This window comes from Eulemur rufifrons, chromosome 16 (genome assembly GCF_041146395.1).
Source record: "Eulemur rufifrons isolate Redbay chromosome 16, OSU_ERuf_1, whole genome shotgun sequence".
NCBI classification, from domain to species: domain Eukaryota; kingdom Metazoa; phylum Chordata; class Mammalia; order Primates; family Lemuridae; genus Eulemur; species Eulemur rufifrons.
Window position 1 is genome coordinate 35931518 of NC_090998.1, and position 24980 is coordinate 35956497.

Below are 24980 nucleotides of genomic sequence, written 5' to 3' on the forward strand. Positions count from 1 at the left end.
TTTAATATAACTTTGACATATTTGTGTTGAAATTTACCATGTTTCTAATTTCTATATGTCCTTCCTTTTCTGTTTTTTTCCTCCTTTCTTTTTCTGAAGTGATTTGACTGAGTATTGTTTATTACTTAATCTCTCCCCCACTATTAGTTCGATATTATATACTCTTTTTCTGTTCTCTCGTTTGTTTTGATGGAGATTATATTTTGAATCTTTATTAATTTAGTAAATTATATTTTTACCACCTCTTAGATAAGACAGGGATCCTAGAACAACTACATCTCCATTTACTAAGTCTTGATTTATATGCTACATTTTTACACATTAATTTGCTCTTTGTTAGATTGTTGTTTGGTATCTGCAGGGAGTCCTGGAACCAGTCCTTCACAGATACTAATGGCTGACTGTGTAAATATACATTAGACCATGTGTTGTTCCACAGGTCACTGAAGCTCTAGTCATTGTTTTTAGACGACTTTTGTTTTCTGTGTACGTCATTGTGGATTATTTCTATAATTATGTTTTTATCTTTTCTAGTTAAGCCAATTTCACGAATTTTTTAAATATTTTTCAGTTCTACAATTTCTGTTTAGTTCTTATAGTTTTCATTTCTTTGCCAAAGTTTTCAGTCTTTTATTTCTCTATTGACTTATTATCCATGGTCGTTTTAAGTTTCTTGTCTGATAATATTTGTACTTTCTGTAATACTTGAATTCCTGTGGCCCTTTTCTCTTGGTCATTGAACATTATCTTTTTTTAAAAAACACGTCTAGTTCTTTTGTATTGCTACCAGAAATTTTTTATGATGGGTTTTTTGCAGTGGATCCCTTTGGTGGTCTTACATAAAGCCAATGAACCTCTTCTCAGACTAATGGTTTTAAATGTGAAAGAACTTTGATTCCAAAAAAAACAAGTTATTTTGAAAAATACATACCATAATGTTTAGAAATAAAATGTGAACTAATTGGACTGAGACGGTCTCGTAAAAAAGAAAAAAGAAAAAAAGAAAAAAAAAGTGAACTAATAGTCCATGTGCTTCTTTATTAGTACATAAGTAACAGTTAAGTATCATAGGAAAAGTTTATTTTCTATAGATATATCAATGTAAAGGCATTTATTTTTTAGCCTGAAAAAGAATATTAAACAGCTGGGTGGAGTTTGACTCATCTCTTCCCACATATGGATCAAAAAATAATTTGTAGATACGGAATAGTGGAAAGCCACTTAAATGTCTGGATTATCAAATTAGGAACATGCAATTTCACCACTTGCTATATTTCAGAAGTGTCTGTAAACAGGAATACTGTGATTTTGCGCAATTTACAAGAGATTTTAATACTTCCCATAATTTTCAGGCACTCACTAGCATAAACACTATTTCTAGGTATTTTCTATGGCTATAAAATGATCTGAAAATATCTGTGATTCATGGCACTGCCAATATTACATGGTTCATTGCCTAATATTCTGAGTTGAAGAAAATGCTAAAGAAATGCTTAATTTCAGTTTGAATTTAATGAGCATAAAGATGACATTTTTTTCCCATGCAAGTCCTAATTTCTTTCACAGACCTTTGGGTTTGTCGCTCCCAGGTGAAGAACCTCTGGTCACAAATGATACTTTATTACATAAATATCTTGAACTATAGAAATCAAGCATTTATGTCAAAGAATTAAATCCATAGAATGTAACAATATCCACATGAACTAAAAAGAAATTAGAAATATTACAGTTTTATATTACAGTGAGTATTTTTAAAGTAATGTTTTTTCAAATCATCAGAATTAAATATAGTAATTTCTCATTACAGTTTTGGAAAGACATTGTTGATGATAATGAAGTTCGTGACCTCATTTCTGACAGAAACAAGTCTCATGGTAAGTCAATGAAAGCAAAATTATTAAATAATTTTTAAGTGTCAATAATACATGAAGTATCAATTTAAGTGAAATATGTATTTTCTGTTGTAGAAGGTACATCAGGAGAATGGATTTGGGAATCTTTATTTCATCCACCTCGAAAGCTGGGCATTAACGATATTGAAGGACAGCGGGTACTTCAGATTGCAGTGATTTTGCGAAATCTTTCCTTTGAGGAGGGCAATGTTAAGCTCTTGGCAGCTAATCGTACCTGTCTTCGTTTCCTATTACTTTCTGCACATAGTCATTTTATTTCTTTAAGGCAATTAGGCCTTGACACATTAGGAAATATTGCAGCTGAGGTAAGCATGTGACAGTACCTTAAAATAGTTTTATAGTTAGCAACATTTATTTTAAAATTTTAGGATGTGGCATTTTATAGTTGCCGTATTTACAGAATATTAAATGCTTACATATTTTTTTTGTTAAAAGTGGTGGTGTAGAAGCATCATACACTTTTGTGGAGAAAAGAAATATTTGAAATGATGCTTCACACTTAGTGATGGGTAGTGTTATAATAATTGCATTTTTTTAAAGATATGCAACACTGTCCTGTTCATTTTTATTAAATTTGAAATACACAACTCTGAAAGAAGCATACCTCAACAGTAGTGGTTTTTTTTTTTATAGCTTTTATTGGACCCTGTTGATTTCAAAACTACTCATCTGATGTTTCATACTGTTACAAAATGCCTAATGTCAAGGGATAGATTTTTAAAGATGAGAGGTAAGTGGTCACTTAAGTTTTTATTGTCTAAAGTGAACAAACTTTATCATTTGTTAAAAAACAAATATGAGTGTGTGTGTGTGTGTGTTTCAGGCATGGAAATTTTGGGAAATCTTTGCAAAGCAGAAGATAATGGTGTTTTAATTTGTGAATATGTGGATCAGGATTCATACAGAGAGATCATTTGTCATCTCACTTTACCTGATGTGCTGCTCGTAATCTCAACACTTGAGGTGCTATACATGCTCACTGAAATGGGAGATGTTGCTTGCACAAAAATTGCAAAAGTAGAAAAGAGCATAGGTAAGACTGGATGAAAAAACATTTAAATTATTTTCTTTAAGGAAAAATATTTAATATGGTGCTATACAAAAACCTTCATTGATATTTGGGGTTTTCTGTTTTATTTTGAGGAGTCATTACCCTCTCAGACATATTTGTTTACATTATTCTTTCTGCCTGTTTTAGACTAGCAAGAAAACATCTGTCTTGTAAAGACCAGGAATATGTGGCTATCAGCAATCCTTATTTCTTCTCTTTATTCCTATTTTTATATATCACATTTGAAATTGACAGAACTATGGGAGTAGGTCTTCTGTTTCATATGGTCTGCTACTACTATTAAACAACTAAAGCTAAGTGAAACAAGCTTCCTTAAGAGTTGTCAGTTTTAAACATACTTACTAAAGCATGCCATGTTAACGTTTTACTCGGTGATTAAAATGATATCTTTTTTTATATATAAGTACTAAAATCAGCGTTAATAAAAATTTAGCTTGAAAATTGTTATTATTGAGAAATGAAGATACCACTTTCCATATCTGTGGTTTCTAAATCTCCCTGCACATCAGAATCACTTTGGAAGCTTTTTAAGAATATAAATATCTAGCCCCAACTCCAGAGCTACTCAATCAGTCTTCAGAGATTGAGCCTAAAAATATTTTTTAAAGATCCACAGGTAATTCTGCTGTATAATGATTCATGGGGTGGCATTTGAGAAGCAGTGTTCTGTACAACGTATGTTCATGAGTGATGACATTGTTTTATAATATTATTGACTAATAACCATTGGTTTTTTATTTATTTTAGACATGTTAGTGTGTCTGGTTTCTATGGATATTCAGATGTTTGGCCCTGATGCACTGGCTGCAGTAAAACTCGTCGAACATCCAAGTTCCAGTCATCAAGTTTTATCTGAAATTAGGCCACAAGCTATAGAGCAAGTCCAAACCCAGACCCATGTAGCATCTGCCCCAGGTTAGTGTGTTTATATGTTCATTTTCAGTATGTTTATGGGTGTGCAAGATTTAATACTAAGGATAAATTTCAATGTGCAGTACAGGGAACTAATATTTTATAATAGAGAGGCCAAAGAAGAATTTGGATATTGTCCTAATTTCTTAGATACTATACATTTCAGGAGTAGCAGGATCAAGGTGACCACAGAGGAAGAATAGTATAATAGGGAAATCCAGTTGAGAAGGATTTGGAGGAATGTAGGGGATTCAGTATTCGCAGTTGTGAGATCAATAAGAAGTGCTCCAGTGGGCTTATTATTGGTGATTTTGGTCATGGGAAAATTGACATACCAGGATTAGGTTAATCATATATTACCTTATAATTTTCTCAGGTGACTACTAGGATACGTAAGTACCCCATCACCTCTCAATCTTGGACCCAACGCCTCAGAATCAGCCTAGGGGCACACACACCTGCTTATGTATACACATATCCAAGCATATATACTTGCACATATGCACCCCTCCTAGGGTCCCTTGCTCAATTCTGTTTAACGCAACTGTAATTGTAGTGCAGATATACATGTCTAATGACCAGCCTTCTCTTCCGTCCTTGGACTTTTTTCTCTTGGCCCAATATGAGTCATTATTTTATATTTTAACACTCCTGGCCTTTTTCTAGGGTGTTTTCTCTACCTTTGTTTGTCCTAATAATCCATCTTCACCTCACTTACCCTTCTACTTCTTACCCTCTCACCTTCTACCATTCCCCAAAACACCTTTCTTTCCTTGTGTTTTTTGAATGGAGGATGCTCATTTTATCAGTTGATCTCACCTCTCACATTGCAATTAATATGATGGCTGTGTAGAATGAATTTCTTCAACTTCTTACTCCTTCACTTACAAACTTACTAGCATCTGAACTCATTCTCCTTCAGCTTCTGCTTGTCTCAGAAAGAGTTGCCAACTTCTGAATCTGCACTCTGAATATCAGTCTTTTCCATCTCCTTGTTCCCATATCTTTTTTGTTGTTGTTGTTCCCATATCTTAAACCTCTGTTTATTTGCTTTTTCCTTTCAGCCAGAAATATACTCAGGTCTTTCTCATCTACCTCACTATCCCCAAACCAGAAATCTCATTATTCGTAATCTTTAGCTGTCACATCCATCTGTTCACCAAGTCTTGTTGAATCTTCCTAAACACCCTGGCCTTGTCAATTGCCAGTGCTTATGACTCACTTCAAATTCTTATTGTATCTCTCCAGCTGTCTTTTCTCTTCACATTCATTCATGGTCCCAATCTCTCTTCTACTCCACCTCATAGTATATGCTCTATTTATGCAAAGCATATAATATGTATCACATATTTCATTTATTTCCATTATGTCCTTCTGAAGTATGTGGTAGAGTTGTAGCCTATGTTTATTTAATTTACTTGAATCCACCTAACAGAAGAGGAAAAATCACAGATGGGAAAAAATAGGTAATTCTGACTGCCAGTCTACTCAATGAGCTTTCACCCACAGGTAATACGTGTTCAACAGTCAGAGTAGTAATGGTTTCTCAACTTTGACAAAGAAATGAAACAGTTCATGTTGCCAGTGAAGTGGGTAGTGAGAATATGTTTTTCCTCAGAGAAGAAACTGCAGATTAATTGAAGGCCATGAAGAAACACAGGATTAGACAAATAATCAATGAATACACTGAACTGTAATGAGCCATTTGAGAAATATGCAAAGATGATTGTGATGAAGGCTGTATAGTTGACCTTTGACCTTAATCATTCTTTTGATCTCAAGAAATGAACATGTACTCCCCAACTTAAGATTTGGATCTCATTTGGCAGATGGACAAATTTAAACATTGAGAGTATATGGCTTATTCATTTATGTAGTAATTAATTGATAGAGATGGGAATAGAGATGGGAATAGGCCTCTAGGGACATAAAAGATTTAATTTTGAGCTGGAGAACAGTATATTATTTATGCTCTCCCTGAATGACAACTTTAAATTTTTTGATTAGTTATGCTTTGTAGTTTGGCCTCCCCTATGCACCCCATAGTTTAATGTTGCACTCTTATGAAGTAGTCATCTTCAAACTTTTTCTCACTTTCCTCATCCCTGTGGAAACTTTTATAACCTTTCACCCATTTTTAGATTGATATCTAAATTTCTTCAACATAATTTAAATAGTTGCAAAGAATATATTTTCTTGATATATATTGAGCTACATTTTAAAAATAAAATAATTACATTGCTTTTTCTATTCAGTGGAATCTTTATACCATCAGTCATTTTAAAAAATACACAGACTGGCCGGGCGCGGTGGCTCATGCCTGTAATCCTAGCACTCTGGGAGGCCGAGGTGGGCGGATCGTTTGAGCTCAGGAGTTCGAGACCAGCCTGAGCAAGAGCGAGACCCCATCTCTACTAAAAATAGAAAGAAATCATATGGACAGCTAAAAATATATATATTGAAAAAATTAGCCGGGCATGGTAGTGCATGCCTGTAGTCCCAACTACTCGGGAGGCTGAGACAGGAGGATCCCTTGAGCTCAGGAGTTTGAGGTTGCTGTGAGCTAGGCTGACGCCACGGCACTCACTCTAGCCTGGGCAACAGAGTGAGACTCTGTCTCAAAAAAAAAGAAAAAAAAAAAAAATACACAGACTCTTTAACGTCAGAAACTTTACAATATTCCTTTTTCATCTTGAACTCATATTCCAATATCCCCACACAATTTTATCCTAATATAATATATTTTATGCTTGAAACTGTTTTATTCATCACTCTATTAATACTTTTTAGCTATAAAAGAAACATTTTAAAGTTTTTTAATTCCTTGTTATTCTATAAAACTGTGTTTAAATATTTACCATTACATGTTTTAGTAGCAAACAGTACATCAACCAATAGTAAATACAAGTTTTTGTAAATAATTATTAAACAAAAAGTAAAATTATTGGAAGTGCATCTCTTAATAACATGGTGGGACTTTTTCTCGCTAATCCTCTAGAAGCTATAACTCTCAGTGAATATTACTTATTGCTAGAAGAAAACTGGAATCAGCATCAATGGTATCTCTGTTTTTTCTTTGTATAGATGTAAATTGAAAAATCTAGTTCACACTAATAAATAGATGAGGATAGAACTTTTAGTTCTTTGAGTTTCTTGGAATCCAAAAAGTATTAAATTTATTTTTAATGGTCATCTGACAACTTGTGTGTTTTTTTTTTTTTTTTGGTTGAAATCAAAATTAACAATTAGCTGACTTTTAAGAATATTTGTAGCACAGTCATTAGATACATTTTTTTTTAGGTTTCTAGAAAATATATAAAAAAGATATTAACAAGATAGGACTATAAATTACACTTGCTACTCTTTTACTTAGAGGCATTTTGTGTAACCTAATATATTCAAGAAGTTTTAGCACAGTGGTTCTTGAATTTTATGGTGCATCAGAATCACGTGATAGACTTATTAAAACTCAGATTTCTGGGCTCCATAACTTGAGTTTCTGAATCAGGTAGAACCTAAGAATTTTAATTTTTTAACAATTTTCCATGAGATGCTGGTGCAGCAAGTCTGGGGACTATACTTTGAGGACTACTGGGTTAGGAAAATTGAAATGTTATTCAAGACCAGTACAGTGTATTTGATGTTTATAAAGTGCTTTTCATCATATGCTTTGAGTATATTTTTGTGGAAACCCTGGCACTGCAGATTTACCTCATTCAGCTTATGAAAAATGCCACATAACCTAACTAATAAAAGTAGTTTTTATTATCAAGTCTCTTGCTTTATCAGACTCACTTTCTCTTACTTAGAAAAAGTCCAACTTTGGTTTTCAATTCAAGAAAGTATGTTAATATATATTACTGTGACACCTTCTTTACTTTAGAATTCTAATAGTTAAACTTGTCATGAGTTTGTAATCTTAATAAGATACTACCACCTTCAATAATTTTTTAAAGTATTTTCTATGCTTTGCTTATGTAGGATTCTGCCTCAGAAGTAATGCATTCTTTGACAGTAGTTGAGAGGTAGAGGAGGCAAGGACATTAAGCAAAATTGTCATCACACTGTAATATATCTGAATTCAGAACACACCAAAGGACCAGAATACCCAATTTTTAATGCCAAACTTTGCCTTTAACTGCAATGTGTAAAGCACTAGGATTGACAGGAACCTCTATCATACTACCTTAAGAGCCTGTGTGGACACTAATGTTTCTAATTCTCTGCTTGGTTTACCAGAGGATTTTATACCATAATAATAATAATAGCTAACATTTACATTGTGCTTACTTTGTGCCAGGCATTGTTTTAAGTGACTTACATATAAACTTCTCTAATCCTCATAACAACGTATGACATCAGTGTACTGTTACTTTTCCCCATTTTATAGATAGAAAAGTTAAATAATTTACCCATGGTCACAGCTAATGAGTGATGGAACTTTCTGACTTTAGAGTTGTGCATTTAACCATAATGCATAATCTTGCAGTGCTATAAAAGATGGGTGAGAGTTAAGCCTTTTTATTCCAAACTGGGAGAACAGTTACCAAAGAGAAGGTGATACTCTCAGGCAAAGCAGTTTTAGGAAGAATACATATGAAAGTTGTGTACCTGAAAATTCATTCCTTTCAAAGTATAAGTGCCTTTGTATCATTTGGATTGTCTTCAGGTATCCTGAAGGCAATGCTTTGTCGTTTGTAGCTACTTTTTATAGCAGTTATACATTTCCAGTTTAAATTCTTAATTGTGACTTCATCATTCTTTTTTTGTGCATTGTTTATAAAGTTTATAATTTCAACATAATTTCTAATGTTTCACAAAATTGATTCAGGAGATTTCATTCTGAGTAGGATATATTCTCTTTTCATAGTCTAAGTGATGAAGAAAAGGGAAGAAGATTTCTACATAGGTTCAGGCCCTAGAAAGGTATTTGCTATAATAGTATCAAGTTAGAAGGAGAAGAAAAGATAAGCTGGGATTGCCAACAGGAAAATTATTTTGGTTCTAATTATTACATTCTCTTAAGAAGCAGCATGTCAGTATGGCCTCTGATATATGACAGACCTGGGTTCACATCCAACACTTCTAAAAAGAAGGCTTTCTAGCTATACCCAGCTCTGTTTCCAGCATGGGTTCCTGCATGCACTTAATCTCTGACCTTTAGTTTTCTGATCTGTAAAATAGAGATAATTAAACTTATACTTATAATGAAGATTAAAATAAAAATATAAATATAAATGGCTTAATACAGACTAAATGTTTGTTAAGTGGCTGCTATTATTTATTATCCCGAAGAACGGGGCCCTCATCAAGGTCATGATTACTTAAGATCATTCACAGATTCGGCTGTTCTATGGAGTTCCTCTAGTTCCAGTAATTTAGAAATGCATTTTCTGTTTGAGAGTTCTGAGAAGTTTTCATAAAATGTTATTTGAAAAAAAGTGGGTATACTCTATATGTTTAAAAACTATAAAATAATGCTGATTCAATGGTAAAACAGGATAATTACTTTTAAGTTTTATTTACAAATACATAAGATTCATATTTATGATTTATAATATGACTTTTATATTCTATTTTCATATTTTCATTAGTTCTTTTGTATAATGTAATAGAGAAGAAAAGATAACATATATTCATTTTTCTACAGATCTATTTAGCTTGTTAGAAAATAATAGATGATTTACTTCATTTATTCATTGGCCTTGAAGTTTTAAAATGCGTTATAAGTGAAATCTTAGAAATTGTGTTTTAAGATTAATAGCTAGTACATTTTTATACAATCATGTTGCTTTTTTTCAGGATAAAAAATATACTTGAAAATTATTATTACAACGGATCTCTCCTTTTTTTCCTCCCCAGAAAAATAATCTATGAAAATCCTATTTGTGAATGTAGGACTTTAAGTTAGTCAGCTTTTGTTCATTGTATTCCACAAATTTTTATATATGCCACTACTAAGAGTTAATATTAATCTTTTAAATTCAGAAGTGAAGTTGAAATTTCTGATGTATTCTGCTTCTGTAACTAAACTGAAAGATGTTTATTTACTTATATGTTGAACTGTGTGACCCGTGGGCTAGTTATTTAATCACTTTGAGTTTTACTTTTCTTATCTGCATTTATTAATATCTCACAGAAGAATTAAGTAAGATAATATATGTAAAGTATTTAGTTCAGTGTCTGGCCCATGGGAAAAATAGAGTTTATATTAGCTAAATTATCCATATTGTTGTTGTTATTTGAATGATTGTGAGGTTGAACAAAATAGTTTATATGAAGCCTCTAAGACAGTGCCTGGTATAATATGTGCTCCATTATACATTAGTTTTCTTTTCGAATTTGTGTATTTACATATGTTTATACACCTTTTTAAAAGATACTCATTGTGAATATTAATTGGTTCAGTATCCATGAACTAAATGGCATATAGTGACTAAGTTTTAAAAAGTGATGTAGCTAATGTATTTTTTTCTTTAGCTTCCAGAGCAGTTGTAGCACAGCATGTTGCTCCACCTCCAGGAATAGTGGAAATAGATAGTGAGAAGTTTGCTTGTCAGTGGTAAGTGGTTTATTTCTATTAAGGCTTTATCCTTGGGAAGAATAAAGCAAAAGGAAAAAAGGAAATGTATTCAGTAGTCATCCAGAATGTTTTATTCTACATTTTTTGGTTAGAGTAGAATATCATTACACAAAGAAAGGACAATGTGAAATCACTTCACCTGTATATTGGAACAATTTGAAAGAAAAGTATTCTTCAGAATTTTCAGAATTAAAATGGCATGATTAGAATTTCATTAAATTACACCCTGTAATTTCTTTTCAAAGTAAAATGTGTGTTAAAAATTACTTTGTGGAAAGTAAGGTTTGTCAGATTATAAAATTTGTTCTTCTAAAATTAATGTTTTGTTAAAACTGAATTGGACTGACCTTAAGAAAATAAAACCAGGTTTTGTTGTTAAATGTCCCTTCTTTTCCATCTAAAGCAAACCTTCTTATACATTGATAGTTAATTTTGTGTGTGTGAGTAGTAAGGGGAAATTAATCAAATGGTAAATAACCCGTGTGTCTACCTTAAAATAAGCAACTTGACAGTAATCTTTTCTTGAGAAGATTGAATAATCATATCTCAAACACTTTCTGAAAAAACAAATGTTAGATTTCATTTGCTATGAATAGTTGCCTCAACATTATTTACAAAGTTTAGCTTAAATTCTTTAGAAGAGTAACAGATGGAAGTATATAAAATCAATTTCTGGTGAATCTCACTGATAAAAATTTCTTTCCTTGATCCCTTTTCTTCCATTCTCTAACATTATTTGTCACCCATTCCATGCTCCTGTCGCTCTGTGTTTCATGTTTTGGTGCTTTCATATCTTTTCCTATGACCGTTTTCTCCAGACTTTTCTACTTTGCTTAAATTAGGTTTATGATTTTAAATATCTCTAATTATTTTAATTATTTGCTTTTTCCTTACCTTCTATATTTTTACATGTTGGCCCCTTGTACTTGAGGAATCTCTTCCAATAATATTAGGAAATGTTTGTCTTCTGCCTTGCAACCAAATCGAAGATTATTATATGTAGTCTTTTGAAGTATTAGTACAGAGAGGATTATGAAAGTTGGAAAGAGGATTATACCACAACCACCATAAAATCTATGTGTGTAAAGCATAGATTTGGTCTTATAAATCCCAATTGCACATTTTTGCCAGTTCTTAGAAAGGGTGACGAGAATCATTTTATAATTATTTTATCATAATTATTTGATTCAGTTTATAAGAAACAGCTGTTAAGTTGGCTTATTATATATAGTGAGTTCTGGAAAGAGTCCTGTAAGAGTAACTGAATCTTTAATCCTAATGTATAGTTGGAAGTCACTTTAAGAAAAATAGAAACTGAAATTTGAATTAGTTTGTAATGGATTAGCAAATGGAAGTGTTTTGAAATGGGGGAATGGGAGATGCAGCATGGAAATGTCATTGTTTTGGGGAGTAGTTGAAAAGCTTGGGTAAGTTTTTTCTGAAGGAATTTGATCCAAGAGCCAAGAAAAATTTTAACGATAGTTCAGTGTTTCTGCCATTTTTCTCAACTCTAATGCAAATAACTCATAATTGGGACTTCGTTTATATTATGATTATTACAAGACAGCAAACAGAGTAGATATTCACTGAATAAAACTATTTCTTATAGAACATTTGTTGCCAGCAGACCATCCCTGCTCTTGCTGGGATATAAACAGTTTTTATATTTGTTGTTAATAATATTTTTAATAGTAAAATAAGTATGATTCAGTAATCTCTTTTGATTTAATCTAAAACTTAGCATGTATTTTTGCTATTAACTTAGGAGATAGTGAAATTTGATTAATAGGTATAATTATCAGTTTATCACACATTGTCTCCAAATGGCTTTAGTATACTGAAATATAGACTTTCCTATACTATATTGCATAATGCTTAATTTTTCTCCTCTTTTAGGCTAAATGCTCATTTTGAAGTAAATCCAGATTGTTCTGTTTCTCGAGCAGAAATGTATTCTGAATACCTCTCAACTTGCAGTAAACTAGCTCGTGGCGGAATCCTAACATCAACTGGATTTTATAAATGTCTTAGGTAGGATCCATAGTTCTTTGAATAAAGTTCATTTACCACTTACGACACCTTTTGCTCTTTAGAGAAAATACCAAATTATCTAACTAGTTTTAAATATCTCTACTACTAGAAACTTCACATGGATAGGTTGTGGTGCACTCGAAATTTAAATAAAAGACAGTTTTGGAAATCACATCTGGTGTTTGTGTTGAACCATGAGTTTTATCAAAGAAAGAAAAGAAACTAAGTTTACTTTTTTTCCTACCTACTTTTACATGTTAAAGATAGGACTTTAGGCCTTTTAAATCTTGAATAATAGTCTATAATTAATACTCTCCAAATTTCAAGGCTTTTTGATATTTTGCAAAGTTCATAAAATAGGTAACTTTTATTAGTTATACATGGGTGGAATTGTTTAAAACCCAACAACACTGTTTAATAAATAATGATTTTTTTAAATTGGAGGATTAATTTTCTATATTTCTTTCTTTGCTTCCTACCCTTGCAGAATATAACTTTATAAATTTTATGACTCATACGGATTCATACATAAGTAGCAGTAAATGTATTGCCATTGTGCATGTACACATTGTTAGAAGTCAGTGTTTTTTGCTAGTGTAATAGTTATCAAAACATACTGAGTATATGTGTACTTTACAGAACGGTCTTTCCAAATCATACGGTGAAGAGAGTGGAGGATTCCAGTAACAGTGGTCAAGCACATATTCATGTGGTAGGAGTAAAACGGAGGGCTATTCCACTTCCCATTCAGATGTACTATCAGCAACAACCAGTTTCTACTCCTGTTGTTCGTGTTGATTCTGTTCCTGATGTATCTCCGACTCCTTCACCTGCAGGTACTAATTTTTATTATTTTAAATATTAATAATAAAACAATTAAAAAATGTATACTATATATATTTTAAATGTATAACTTTTCCTTGTTTTTCTAGTCATTTCATTTGGAATTTTGACCTTTTCCCCATATTTTCAGGAATCCCTCATGGACCACAAACTGTAGGAAACCATTTTCAGAGGACTCCTGTTACCAACCAATCTTCAAATTTGACTGCAACACAAATGTCCTTTCCAGTACAAGGTGTTCATACTGTGGCACAGACTGTTTCAAGAATTCCACCAAATCCTTCAGTTCACACCCACCAGCAGCAAAATGCTCCAGTGACTGTCATTCAAAATAAAGCTCCAATTCCTTGTGAAGTTGTTAAGGCTACAGTAATCCAGAATTCTATGCCCCAGACAGCAGTTCCTGTTAGTATTGCTGTTGGAGGAGGACCTCCACAGAGTTCTGTGGTTCAGAATCATAATACAGGGCCACAACCTGTTACAGTTGTGAATTCTCAGACATTACTTCACCATCCATCTGTAATTCCACAACAGTCTTCATTACACACAGTGGTACCAGGACAGATACCTTCAGGCACTCCTGTTACAGTAATTCAACAAGCTGTCCCACAGAGTCATATATTTGGCAGAGTACAGAATATACCAGCATGTACTTCTACAGTTTCACAGGGTCAACAGTTAATCACCACATCACCCCAACCTGTGCAAACTTCATCTCAACAGACATCAGCTGGCAGCCAGCCACAAGACACTGTTATCATAGCACCCCCACAGTATGTAACAACTTCTGCATCCAATATTGTTTCAGCAACTTCAGTACAGAATTTTCAGGTAGCTGCAGGACAAATGGTTACCATTGCTGGTGTCCCAAGTCCACAACCCTCAAGGGTAGGGTTTCAGAACATTGCACCAAAACCTCTTCCTTCTCAGCAAGTTTCATCAACAGTGGTACCACAGCCTATTCAACAACCACAGCAGCCAACCCAACAAAGTGTAGTGATTGTAAGCCAGCCAGCTCAACAAGGTCAAACTTATGCACCAGCCATTCACCAAATTGTTCTTGCTAATCCAGCAGCTCTTCCAGCTGGTCAAACAGTTCAGCTAACTGGACAACCAAACATAACTCCATCTTCTTCACCCTCACCTGCCCCAGCTAACCAAGTCCCTACTGCCATCTCATCTTCTTCCACCCCTCAATCACAGGGACCACCTCCTACTGTCAGTCAAATGCTATCTGTGAAAAGGCAGCAACAGCAGCAGCATTCACCAGCACCTCCACCACAACAGGTACAAGTACAAGTTCAGCAGCCACAACAAGTACAAATGCAAGTTCAACCTCAGCAAACAAATGCAGGAGTTGGTCAGTCTGCTTCTGGTGAGTCGAGTCTGATAAAACAGCTGCTGCTCCCAAAGCGTGGTCCTTCAACACCAGGTGGTAAGCTTATTCTCCCAGCTCCACAGATTCCTCCCCCTAATAATGCAAGAGCTCCTAGCCCTCAGGTGGTCTATCAGGTGGCCAATAACCAAGCAGCAGGTTTTGGAGTGCAAGGGCAAACTCCAGCTCAGCCCCTCTTGGTTGGTCAGCAGAACGTTCAGTTGGTCCAAAGTGCAATGCCACCCACAGGGGGAGTACAAACCATGCCTATCTCGAACTTACAAATATTGCCAGGCCCACTGATCTCAAATAGCCCAGCAACCATTTTCCAAGGGACTTCTGGCAACCAGGTAACCATAACAGTTGTGCCAAATACAAGTTTTGCAACTGCAACTGTGAGTCAGGGAAATACAACTCAGCTCATTGCTCCAGCAGGAATTACCATGAGCGGAACGCAGACAGGAGTTGGACTTCATGTGCAAGCGCTTCCAGCCACTCAAGTGTCTCCAGCTGGACAATCATCATGTACTACTGCTACTCCCCCATTCAAAGGTGATAAAATAATTTGCCAAAAGGAGGAGGAAGCAAAGGAAGCAACAGGTTTACATGTTCATGAACGTAAAATTGAAGTCATGGAGAACCCATCCTGCCGACGAGGATCCACAAACACCAGCAATGGGGATACAAAGGAAAATGAAATGCAGGTGGGAAGCCTATTAAATGGGAGAAAGTACAGTGACTCAAGTCTACCTCCTTCAAACTCAGGGAAAATTCAAAGTGAGGCCAATCAGTGCTCACTAATCAGTAATGGGCCATCATTAGAATTAGGTGAGAATGGAGCATCTGGAAAACAGAACTCAGAACAATTGGATTTGCAGGATATCAAAAGTGATTTGAAAAAACCCCTAGTTAATGGAATCTGTGATTTTGATAAAGGAGATGGTTCCCATTTAAGCAAAAACATTCCAAATCACAAAACTTCCAATCATGTGGGAAATGGTGAGATATCTCCAGTGGAACCACAAGGGACTTTAGATGTCACTCAGCAAGATACTGCCAAAGGTGATCAACTAGAAAGAATTTCTAATGGACCTGTATTAACTTTGGGTGGTTCATCATCTATGAGCAGTATACAGGAGGTTTCAAATGTGGCAACACAGCAGTTTAGTGGTACTGATTTGCCTAATGGACCTCTAGCTTCAAGTTTGAATTCAGATGTGCCTCAGCAACGCCCAAGTGTAGTTGTCTCACCACATTCTACAACCTCTGTTATACAGGGGCATCAAATCATAGCAGTTCCCCACTCAGGATCAAGAGTGTCCCATTCTCCTGCCCTATCATCTGATGTTCGGTCTACAAATGGCACAGCAGAATGCAAGACTGTAAAGAGGCCAGCAGAGGATAATGATAGGGAAACAGTCACAGGAATTCCAAATAAAGTAGGAGTTAGAATTGTTACAATCAGTGACCCTAACAATGCCGGTTGCAGTGCAACAATGGTTGCTGTGCCAGCAGGAGCAGATCCAAGCACTGTAGCTAAAGTAGCAATAGAAAGTGCTGTTCAGCAAAAGCAGCAGCATCCACCAACATACATACAGAATGTGGTCCCACAGGTAAGTCATTCTATCACAATTTCTCTTATAAAAATTCTGATCTGTAAATACGATTTTAGGGGGAAATGCACTGTTTTTCCATGTCTCATCTTGAAAAGTTACTGTATCAGCTCACGTGTACTCAAGCCGTCCTGCTCGTTTTTTTTCTGGTTTTATAATATTTTGTAATAGTAAACAGTTTCCACTGCTAGCACATGGTTTAAAGAATCTTTCAGTGTTGTTATAGACCCAAATTAATAATTTGTAGAGCTCCCAAAGTAGAGAAGCAGCTGCTAATCTAACAGCTTTTAGAGAATTTAAAAAAATGTATCTTAGTCTCCTTTTTGAGTTTACTGTGGGTGGCGGTGGAGGGGTTCCTAAGAGTGCTCCAAATGAGGATTTCTGTATCTGATTTTGACAAGTGTGTTTAACAGTACCTTTGTAATAAGGATGAATCTCCTAACAACTTTATCAAGTATGTTCTTGTTAAATTTATGTATTGAGCTAGTTTCCTTTAGTCTTAAAAAAGTATTATTATAATTTCAGTTTCAGGTATTCTGATATTCTTTTGTGTTTCTTACTCCTTTACTGTCATGTTTCTGCTATTCCCTATTTAATGCTTAATATCCCATCTCTGCATGCCTTAGTAATGTATTAGTAAAAGGTATTTCTAGGATCAGCGCTATTGAATTGAGGGACCTATCAGCCTGTAGAAATTTTAAGGACAATCTTACATGCTATTTCCACCGAAATCATAGGTTCATTTAATTATAGTTGCTACCACCTATTTCCTGGATCGCTTGTCTTTGACTCTGTTTTTCCTAATTCCTGCAATAGCCAGAACCTTTTGTGGCTATTCTCAACTCTGCTAGCAAAATTCTGTCTTGGGTTTCTTCTCTATGCTATAGTGATGACAGCAGATCTATGGCAGTTGTTGGCATTAGTACCAAATCTAGGTGTGTGTGTTTGGCAGTGTCGGGGGTCGGGGGGTGGGGAGTTGAGGGGGGTGGGGAAGCGTGGTGCTGAGACAGCAAAATGGAAAATAGAAGAAAAAAAGGAAGTTTTCCCTTGCTTCAGAACAATTCTTTTTTACTAATATGTGTCTTTCTTCATATGAATGGATAAAGTTGGACAGTGCTTCCCTGGGACATAATGGGATTTTGATTTCTATGTTTGTATTGTCTAGCTCTACTTCAAAGTAGCTAAGTTGTGTATTCTTTAGTGGATGTTGAATACATGGCAATAATACTGAGTTATTGGTGGAAAATACTTAATCATTTGTATGCAAACAAGCTTTCCCAAGTTAAGTTTTTCACTTAAACACATTTTTTTAAAAAATAGTGCAATGTCTAGTACATAGTAGTTATTTAATAAGTTGGCTCTTTATCTTTTTCCTTCTATTTAATAATTTCCTGGTTCATCTTGATTATGTGCCTTTTTTCCCTCTGAGAGTCCTTTAGAATATAAAATAGTATAGTAGACCAAGCCAAATTAGAGAAAAACTCCATTACTATGTAATTGTTTCATCAACTCTCATTTTTTGTGCCCTTAATCTTCCAGTATGATGATAGTCAATAATGATATCACAATAACAAAGAATGAACAAATCATACTAAGATTAGGAAATGTGCTAGGGACTTTGTACTATAGCATTTAATCCTCACAACAACCCTATTAGGTAAAAATTGTTATCACCATTTTAGAGATGAGGACTCAAGATGCTAAATAACTCATCCAAGGTTACCAACTAATATGAGGTGGTACCAGGACAGAAACCTGGATATATCTGAAACCACAACTCATGCTCTTAACCCATTAGCCTTTTTTTCTCCATTATTCTAAAAGATTTCTCTGTAAAGTTCTATAAAGCCCCCTTTGTTAAATCTAACATGTTGATTATTTGAACTATGGTGTTATAGGATGTTAACACTATTAAGTTATAATTTTACGACAATATTACTAAAACTGTTAACACATTGGACATAAATGCAGGTGATCCAAGCCAGGAAACAAATACATTTTGTTCCTAACCTGAAAAATCTGTATTAAACTTCTAGATATTCTCCCAAATAATGTAGTTTATTTAAAATAACTGCATTCTTTATTTCTAAAATTAATATGTGGTTGTCACGTAGAAATTAAAAACTGCAAGGAAAAAGAAATGTATGCATGATGTCTATGGGAATGAGATTCAAAAATCAGGGCTCTTAAGTATAGCACTTAGCACAGTGCTATGTATTTGGGCACTTAATAATGGTGCAAGTATACTTTATAAGATGAAGTACTTATAAGGGCTAGATATTTGGGAACAGACAAAAATGAATGAACTGTTCAGGGTAGCATAATAAGTTTCTTTTGAAGGGATAGTCTGTTGGACCTTCTTTATGAGCCTGCTAATTAATAGAAGTCCTTTTTTTTTTTACCAGATTCTTTAAATTTCTTTATATACTCTTTAAAATTGCATTTTAGACCTATTTTGAACACCACTATTTTTTATTATTTGAATTGGTAGCTTAAAGAGGTAGATGAAATAGAGGATTTTAAAGGTGACTTTTTTTTTTAGCAAAAACTTGTTATTTATACCATTTCAAGGTGTCTAGGGATATTAAGGAGGTACTTGGACCCGAGGCAGGGATTTCTAGACTTGCAGAATGCTCAGGGATGGAAAGACTGCAAAGAAGTGTTCCTGGCGAGAAAGGCCAACAGGTAATCCTTCCTAATGCCATTATTATTATTATTCTCAATTTTGTTCCTTCCATTAATCAGCTGCATTAATTTTGTTATAGAAAAATATAGCGACAAGTAAGGGAACAATACACATGAAAGTAAATGGTAAAACCATAGATTTTTGTTTTTAAGTAGTATTTAGTTGGGCAGTTTATAAAATATAAAATTATATCTCTTCAAAAGCAGATTTATTTGTAGCTGCTTATTTTAAATCTGTTATACTTGCAAGTTCAAGGTTAACTTATACTTTTTCCCAATGGCCCTATTATCCTCTTCTGTTCATGAATTGATATCAGCTAGAGGCAGAAAACTAGATTGGCATTTTAAAAAATAAAAATGAATTAAAGAACGAAACAAACTTCGTTATACATACTTACCTAAAGACTTTTTTTTTCTTTCAGGATCATGCAAAACACATGTTGAACATACCTCTATCTATTAAGCCTATAATCTGATAACACACCAAATTCATGTATATAGAAATAGTTTACTTAAGAATGTACCTTTTTAAGGTATATATACACTGTTCCTCACTTACCCATCCTGATTAAGGATGTGAATCATTCTAGTGCTGTGTAACACTGAATATTGGCGTTGTCTTGATCCATTCCTTTCTTGAATGAAGAGCTTTAAGAAAGTTACTCATCAGAAAGTAGATCTTTAGCCTCAAGGGGGCAGCATTTAATCATAGCTATAAAAGACATTTTATAATAAAATGTAAGAGCCACAAGAATATCATTTTGATGTTTTTCTAAGAGTACTACTGCTCGGATTTGCAAATTATAAAAACCAAGAAAGGTATTACCACTAAACATAATTTTTTGGTTTGTATTTTAATGGTTTCTTATAAAACAGGCTTGGTTATCTATTGATGATCTAGATTTATACTTAATAAGAGGAAAAAGCTTGGTAGTTTAAGCAAATGAAGGAATGTTAGAGCTGAAGCAGTCTTAGATATTGTCTTGTCCAAAATTCCTATTTTTAAGAGTTGAAGTGACTTGCCCACATTCACAAAAATCTTCTCTTTTCCAGTGATGTGTATTGCTGCCTTAATTCTGTTCTCTAAAGATTTGTACCTTTAGACTAAATATCATCTCTTTTACATTACATTTAGAGTGAATGTAATTCTTAACTTTTTAAGAGGTTTTAAAAGTATCTCTCCTTACCTTTCATTTAGAATACACTTTCCCATTTCCTTCACTTCAACTTCCGGTATTACAGTGTCTGGTTTATTCATCATCCTCAACTGGTTCCATTCTATAAGTGGCTTTCAAACTGTATAACTGAGATTGAACACAGTATCTCATTACTGCTAGGAATTTATTTTGAGGGGAATAGATTATGACTTTGTAGGTTTTCTAACACAGATTGAAATGTTTAAATTTTAGTCTTATTCAAAGGTTTTTAAAGTTTAACAGTAATAAGGAAGGCCGGGCGCGGTGGCTCACGCCTGTAATCCTAGCACTCTGGGAGGCCGAGGTGGGCGGATCGTTTGAGCTCAGGAGTTCGAGACCAGCCTGAGCAAGAGCGAGACCTCACCTCTACTAAAAATAGAAAGAAATTATATGGACAGCTAAAAATATATATAGAAAAAATTAGCCGGGCATGGTGGCGCGTGCCTATAGTCCCAGCTATTCAGGAGGCTGAGACAGGAGGATCGCTTGAGCTCAGGAGTTTGAGGTTGCTGTGAGCTAGGCTGACGCCACGGCACTCACTCTAGCCTGGGCAACAGAGTGAGACTCTGTCTCAAAAAAAAAAAAAAAAAAAAAAACAGTAATAAGGAAGTAAGGGTTTAAGAGCATCACATCAAAGTACTGTCAGTGTTATCTAGAATTTGTGTCTATATAGTCCCTCAGTATCTGTACTGGATTGGTTTGAGGACCCCCATGGATACCAAAATCTGTCCCTAATATAACATGATACAGTATTTGCATATCACCTATGTACATCCTCCCATATACTTTAAATCATCTCTAGATTACTTATAATACCTAATGCAATGCCTACACATGACTTCATTCACTTGGATTCAGTGTAGTTCTTGGTGTGTGGCAAATTCCACTTTTGCTTTTTGGAACTTTATGGAAGTTTTTTTTTTTTCCCCCAAATGTTTTCCATCTGTGGTTGGTTGAATCCACAGATACAGAGGCCAACTGTAATTTACTCTTGAAAAGATGATAAAGGAATGCAAGATTACAATTTCTTTTTTTAACAAAAAGCTCAGTATCTTTGCTCAAAATAAAAATGCTACATTAATTTTATATTTCTGGTCACTCACTGAAGTTTTGCCCTTTCCACTTTGGTTTTAATAACTATAATATGAAAAATCAGTTCTTCCTTAGCAGAGTAGAGTAGGGATATAGAATATTCTTCAAGAGCCAATCATTTCAAAAACTATGCCGTAGAAACGTAGTTTTACATTTATATTGGAGTTATGGCTATGGCTAATGTTCTGGCAATTCACAAAAAATAAATTTTTATATCCTAAAAGAAATGTATTTTGCATTCTTGTGTAAATGACCTAATTCTTAAAACATGATTAATTTAGTACTTTGAAAACAACGCAGTACAAAAATAGAGCTGGTAACCCCCGTGTACCCATCACCTAGCTTCAGATATTATCAACATTTTGCCATTCTGGTTTTTATTTTATTTTTTTATTTCAGCATATTATGAGGGTACAGATGTTTAGGTTACATATATTGCCTTTGCCCCACCCAAGTCAGAGCTTCAAGCATGTCCATCCCTCAGATGGTGGGCACTGCACCCATTAGGTGTGAATATACCCACCCCCTCCTCCTCCCTCCCACCTGCCTGACACCCAGTGAATGTTACTACTATATGTGCACATAGGTGTTGATCAGTTAATACCAATTTGATGGTGAGTACATGTGGTTTGATCTGTTCCTGACCACTATCATTGTTTTTTCCTGAAGTACTTTAAATCAAATTACAAACATTATTTCATTTCATCAAGTAATACTTCAGTATATATTTCTCTAATAGTTAAGGACTGTTAAATAGGTATATAAAACCACAATACGAAAGCATACCTAAAAAAATAATTTCTTAATATAACCTGACACTCAGTTCATGTTTGTTTGCCAGTTGTCATAAAAAATGTTTTAACAGCTTGTTTGAATTAGGATCCAAAAACTCTTGTACAAATTGCATTTAGTTAGTTTGTCTTTTATTTATTTAACAGCTTAGATTAACTTTGGTCATTCTTGCCACATCCATTGTTAGCATTTGGGATTAAAATACCATATGATCCCCTCTTATTAAATTTTCTACACGACACCAATAAGAGTTCCACAATTACCAAAAACAAAAGCCTGGGTATGCTAGGAAAGCCTAGGATTTATAAGTCAGCACTTACAAAATTAAGCTTAATTTATAAATATAGGACACGATAGTCAAATAAAATACCTAATTTAAGTGGTAATACAGGTTGAACATCCCTAATCCAAAAATATGAAATCATAAATGCTCCAAAATCTGAAACTTGGAGCACAACATGAGACCATAAGTGGAAAATTCCACACTTGATGTCATGTGACAGGTTGCAGTCAGAACTTTATGAGCAAAATTATTGAAAATATCGTATAAAATTACCTTCAGGCTCTGTATATAAGGTTTATATGAAACATAAGAGAATTTCACATTCAGACTTGGGTCCCATTCCCAAGATACCTTATTATATATATGCAAATGTTCTAAAATCTGTAAAAATCTAAAATCTGAAATACTTCTGTTCCCAAGTATTTCTGATAAGGGATACTCAACCTGTACTATAGAGAACCAGAAGATTCATTCTGAGAGAATTTGATACCTTTGACAAATTTATCCTTAAATTAAAATTCTGGAATTTTTGTAACTTATCACTCTTCAGTGTTTGTATTTGGCTAGCACTGATCCTCGGTTTACTTCCAGTTACTGGAATTTCCTAGATTTTTAATGTAATATTTTCATTTCAGAGAAACAATTTGACTAATTTTTTTGTTAAATGCACTGATTCTAATTTTATTTTTCCTTCTTTTCTCTGTAACACTCTTTTTCTCCTATCTGGTTTCTCGCCATCAGAGTTTTTATGGCTTTAAGAATTTGCAGGTGAGGCTGGGCGCGGTGGCTCACGCTTGTAATCCTAGCACTCTGGGCACGCCTGTAATCCTAGCACTCTGGGCATGCCTGTAATCCTAGCACTCTGGGAGGCAGAGGCGGGAGGATTGCTCAAGATCAGGAGTTCGAGACCAGCCTGAGCAAGAGCGAGACCCCGTCTCTACTAAAAATAGAAAGAAATTGTCTGGACAACTAAAAATATATATAGAAAAAAATAGCTGGGCATGGTGGCACATGCCTGTAGTCCCAGCTACTCGGGAGACTGAGGCAGAAGGATTGCTTGAGCCCAGGAGTTTGAGGTTGCTGTGAGCTAGGCTGACTCCACGGCACTCTAGCCCAGGCAACAGAGCTAGACTCTGCCTTAAAAAAAAAAAAAAAGGAACTTGCAGGTGAATGATTGTCAAATCTATGTTTCCAGCATTAAATTTTTATAGATAGACACTTTTAGTTGGTTCATCTGTCACTGTTCCCAAACTGAATTCATTGCCTTTCCTCCAAAATACAGTTTCCCTCTAGACTTCTCAATTAGCATAATAATATAGTAACAGTTGCCATTCATTGAGAATCTAGAGCTAGGCTTTTCATCTGTAGTTTCTCTAGTCTTCCCATTATCTCATATGTTAGGTTTTATTATTTATGCTTTATGGATGAGAAAACTGAGCATGAGAGGCGTTGTCCAAGGTCATGTGGCTAGTTAAAAGTCACAGTGAAAATCTGGGTACTGATGTGTCAAGCTGGAAAATCTTTACCCTATCTATGACATCTGTTTTGTCCTGTTTTTTATGCATGCATATGTTTTCTAACTATTGTAAAATCTTAAGGGTGGGAACCTATTATAGAAGCATCACATCTCCAAAGTAGATATTTTTCCCCGAGGGCTTAGAACTCAGAAGTTTTTGTGACTTCCAATTTCTGATAAGAATGTTTTCTTTCAACATTTAATCTCTTCCTTCTTTCATGTTTATGTTATAGTAGCCTTCTATGTTCGTGTTTTGTCTCTTTAAAAAAATTATTATGGTTTTTAATCTGAAATTTTCAGCAATTTTAACTTGATGTTTGCTCACCTATTCCCAATACAGTCATGCACCACATAATGACATTTCTGTCAACGAAGGACCACATATAATATAATGGTGGTATAAGATTATAATACCGTATTTTTGCTGTACCTTTTCTATGTTGAGGTATGCAGATACTTCATGCTGTGTTACAGTTGCCTTCGGTGTTCAGTGCAGTGACATATGCTGTGCAGGGTTGTAGCCTAGGAGCAGTAGTCTCTACCATATAGCCTAGGTGTGAGTCGGCTGTACCATTTAGGTTTGTGTAAGTACACTCTGTGTTCACACATCAATGAAATTGCCTAACGATGCATTTCTCAGAACGTTTCCCCATTGTTAAGTGGATGCATGACTATATTACCTTATAAATGAACAAATACATTCAATATTTTCCCAAAGTTTTAACTTATTGCCTCTAGACAATGCTTTGAAAATGATGTGCTACCATTTTTATAAGAAAATTCAATGTTCTTTTTTCCCTTTGTGGTACTACAAGAAAATATTGCCTAAAATTAATTTAATCTACATTATAATTATTAGTGTTTTATAGAGAGAAATAGATAACATATAGAAGAAAAAATAATATAGGTTATATTTAAAAGACTTTATGCCCATTATTAGAATCCTTTAATAACAAAAGATATAATTGAGCAACTTCAAAGACTAAAATTATTAAATAGCTTACTGCAAATTAGTATTTATATTTTACTTATATGGTTATATCGTTTTTGACTATCATCTAAAATTTTCTTTGC

The 24980-nt window shown here is 34.3% G+C and overlaps 1 protein-coding gene across 1 annotated transcript in view; it reads left to right on the top strand.

Moving 5' to 3' along the window:
- The window catches only part of ARID2 (AT-rich interaction domain 2), a 170402-nt gene that overhangs the window by 108369 nt on the left and 37053 nt on the right, over positions 1 to 24980 (top strand). The window contains exons 7-15 of the mRNA XM_069490313.1: positions 1808 to 1874; positions 1968 to 2218; positions 2547 to 2643; positions 2737 to 2946; positions 3733 to 3900; positions 10378 to 10459; positions 12377 to 12511; positions 13151 to 13347; positions 13485 to 16342. Coding sequence (XP_069346414.1) covers positions 1808 to 1874; positions 1968 to 2218; positions 2547 to 2643; positions 2737 to 2946; positions 3733 to 3900; positions 10378 to 10459; positions 12377 to 12511; positions 13151 to 13347; positions 13485 to 16342 — 4065 coding nt within the window. The remainder of the gene's footprint in view (positions 1 to 1807; positions 1875 to 1967; positions 2219 to 2546; positions 2644 to 2736; positions 2947 to 3732; positions 3901 to 10377; positions 10460 to 12376; positions 12512 to 13150; positions 13348 to 13484; positions 16343 to 24980) is intronic.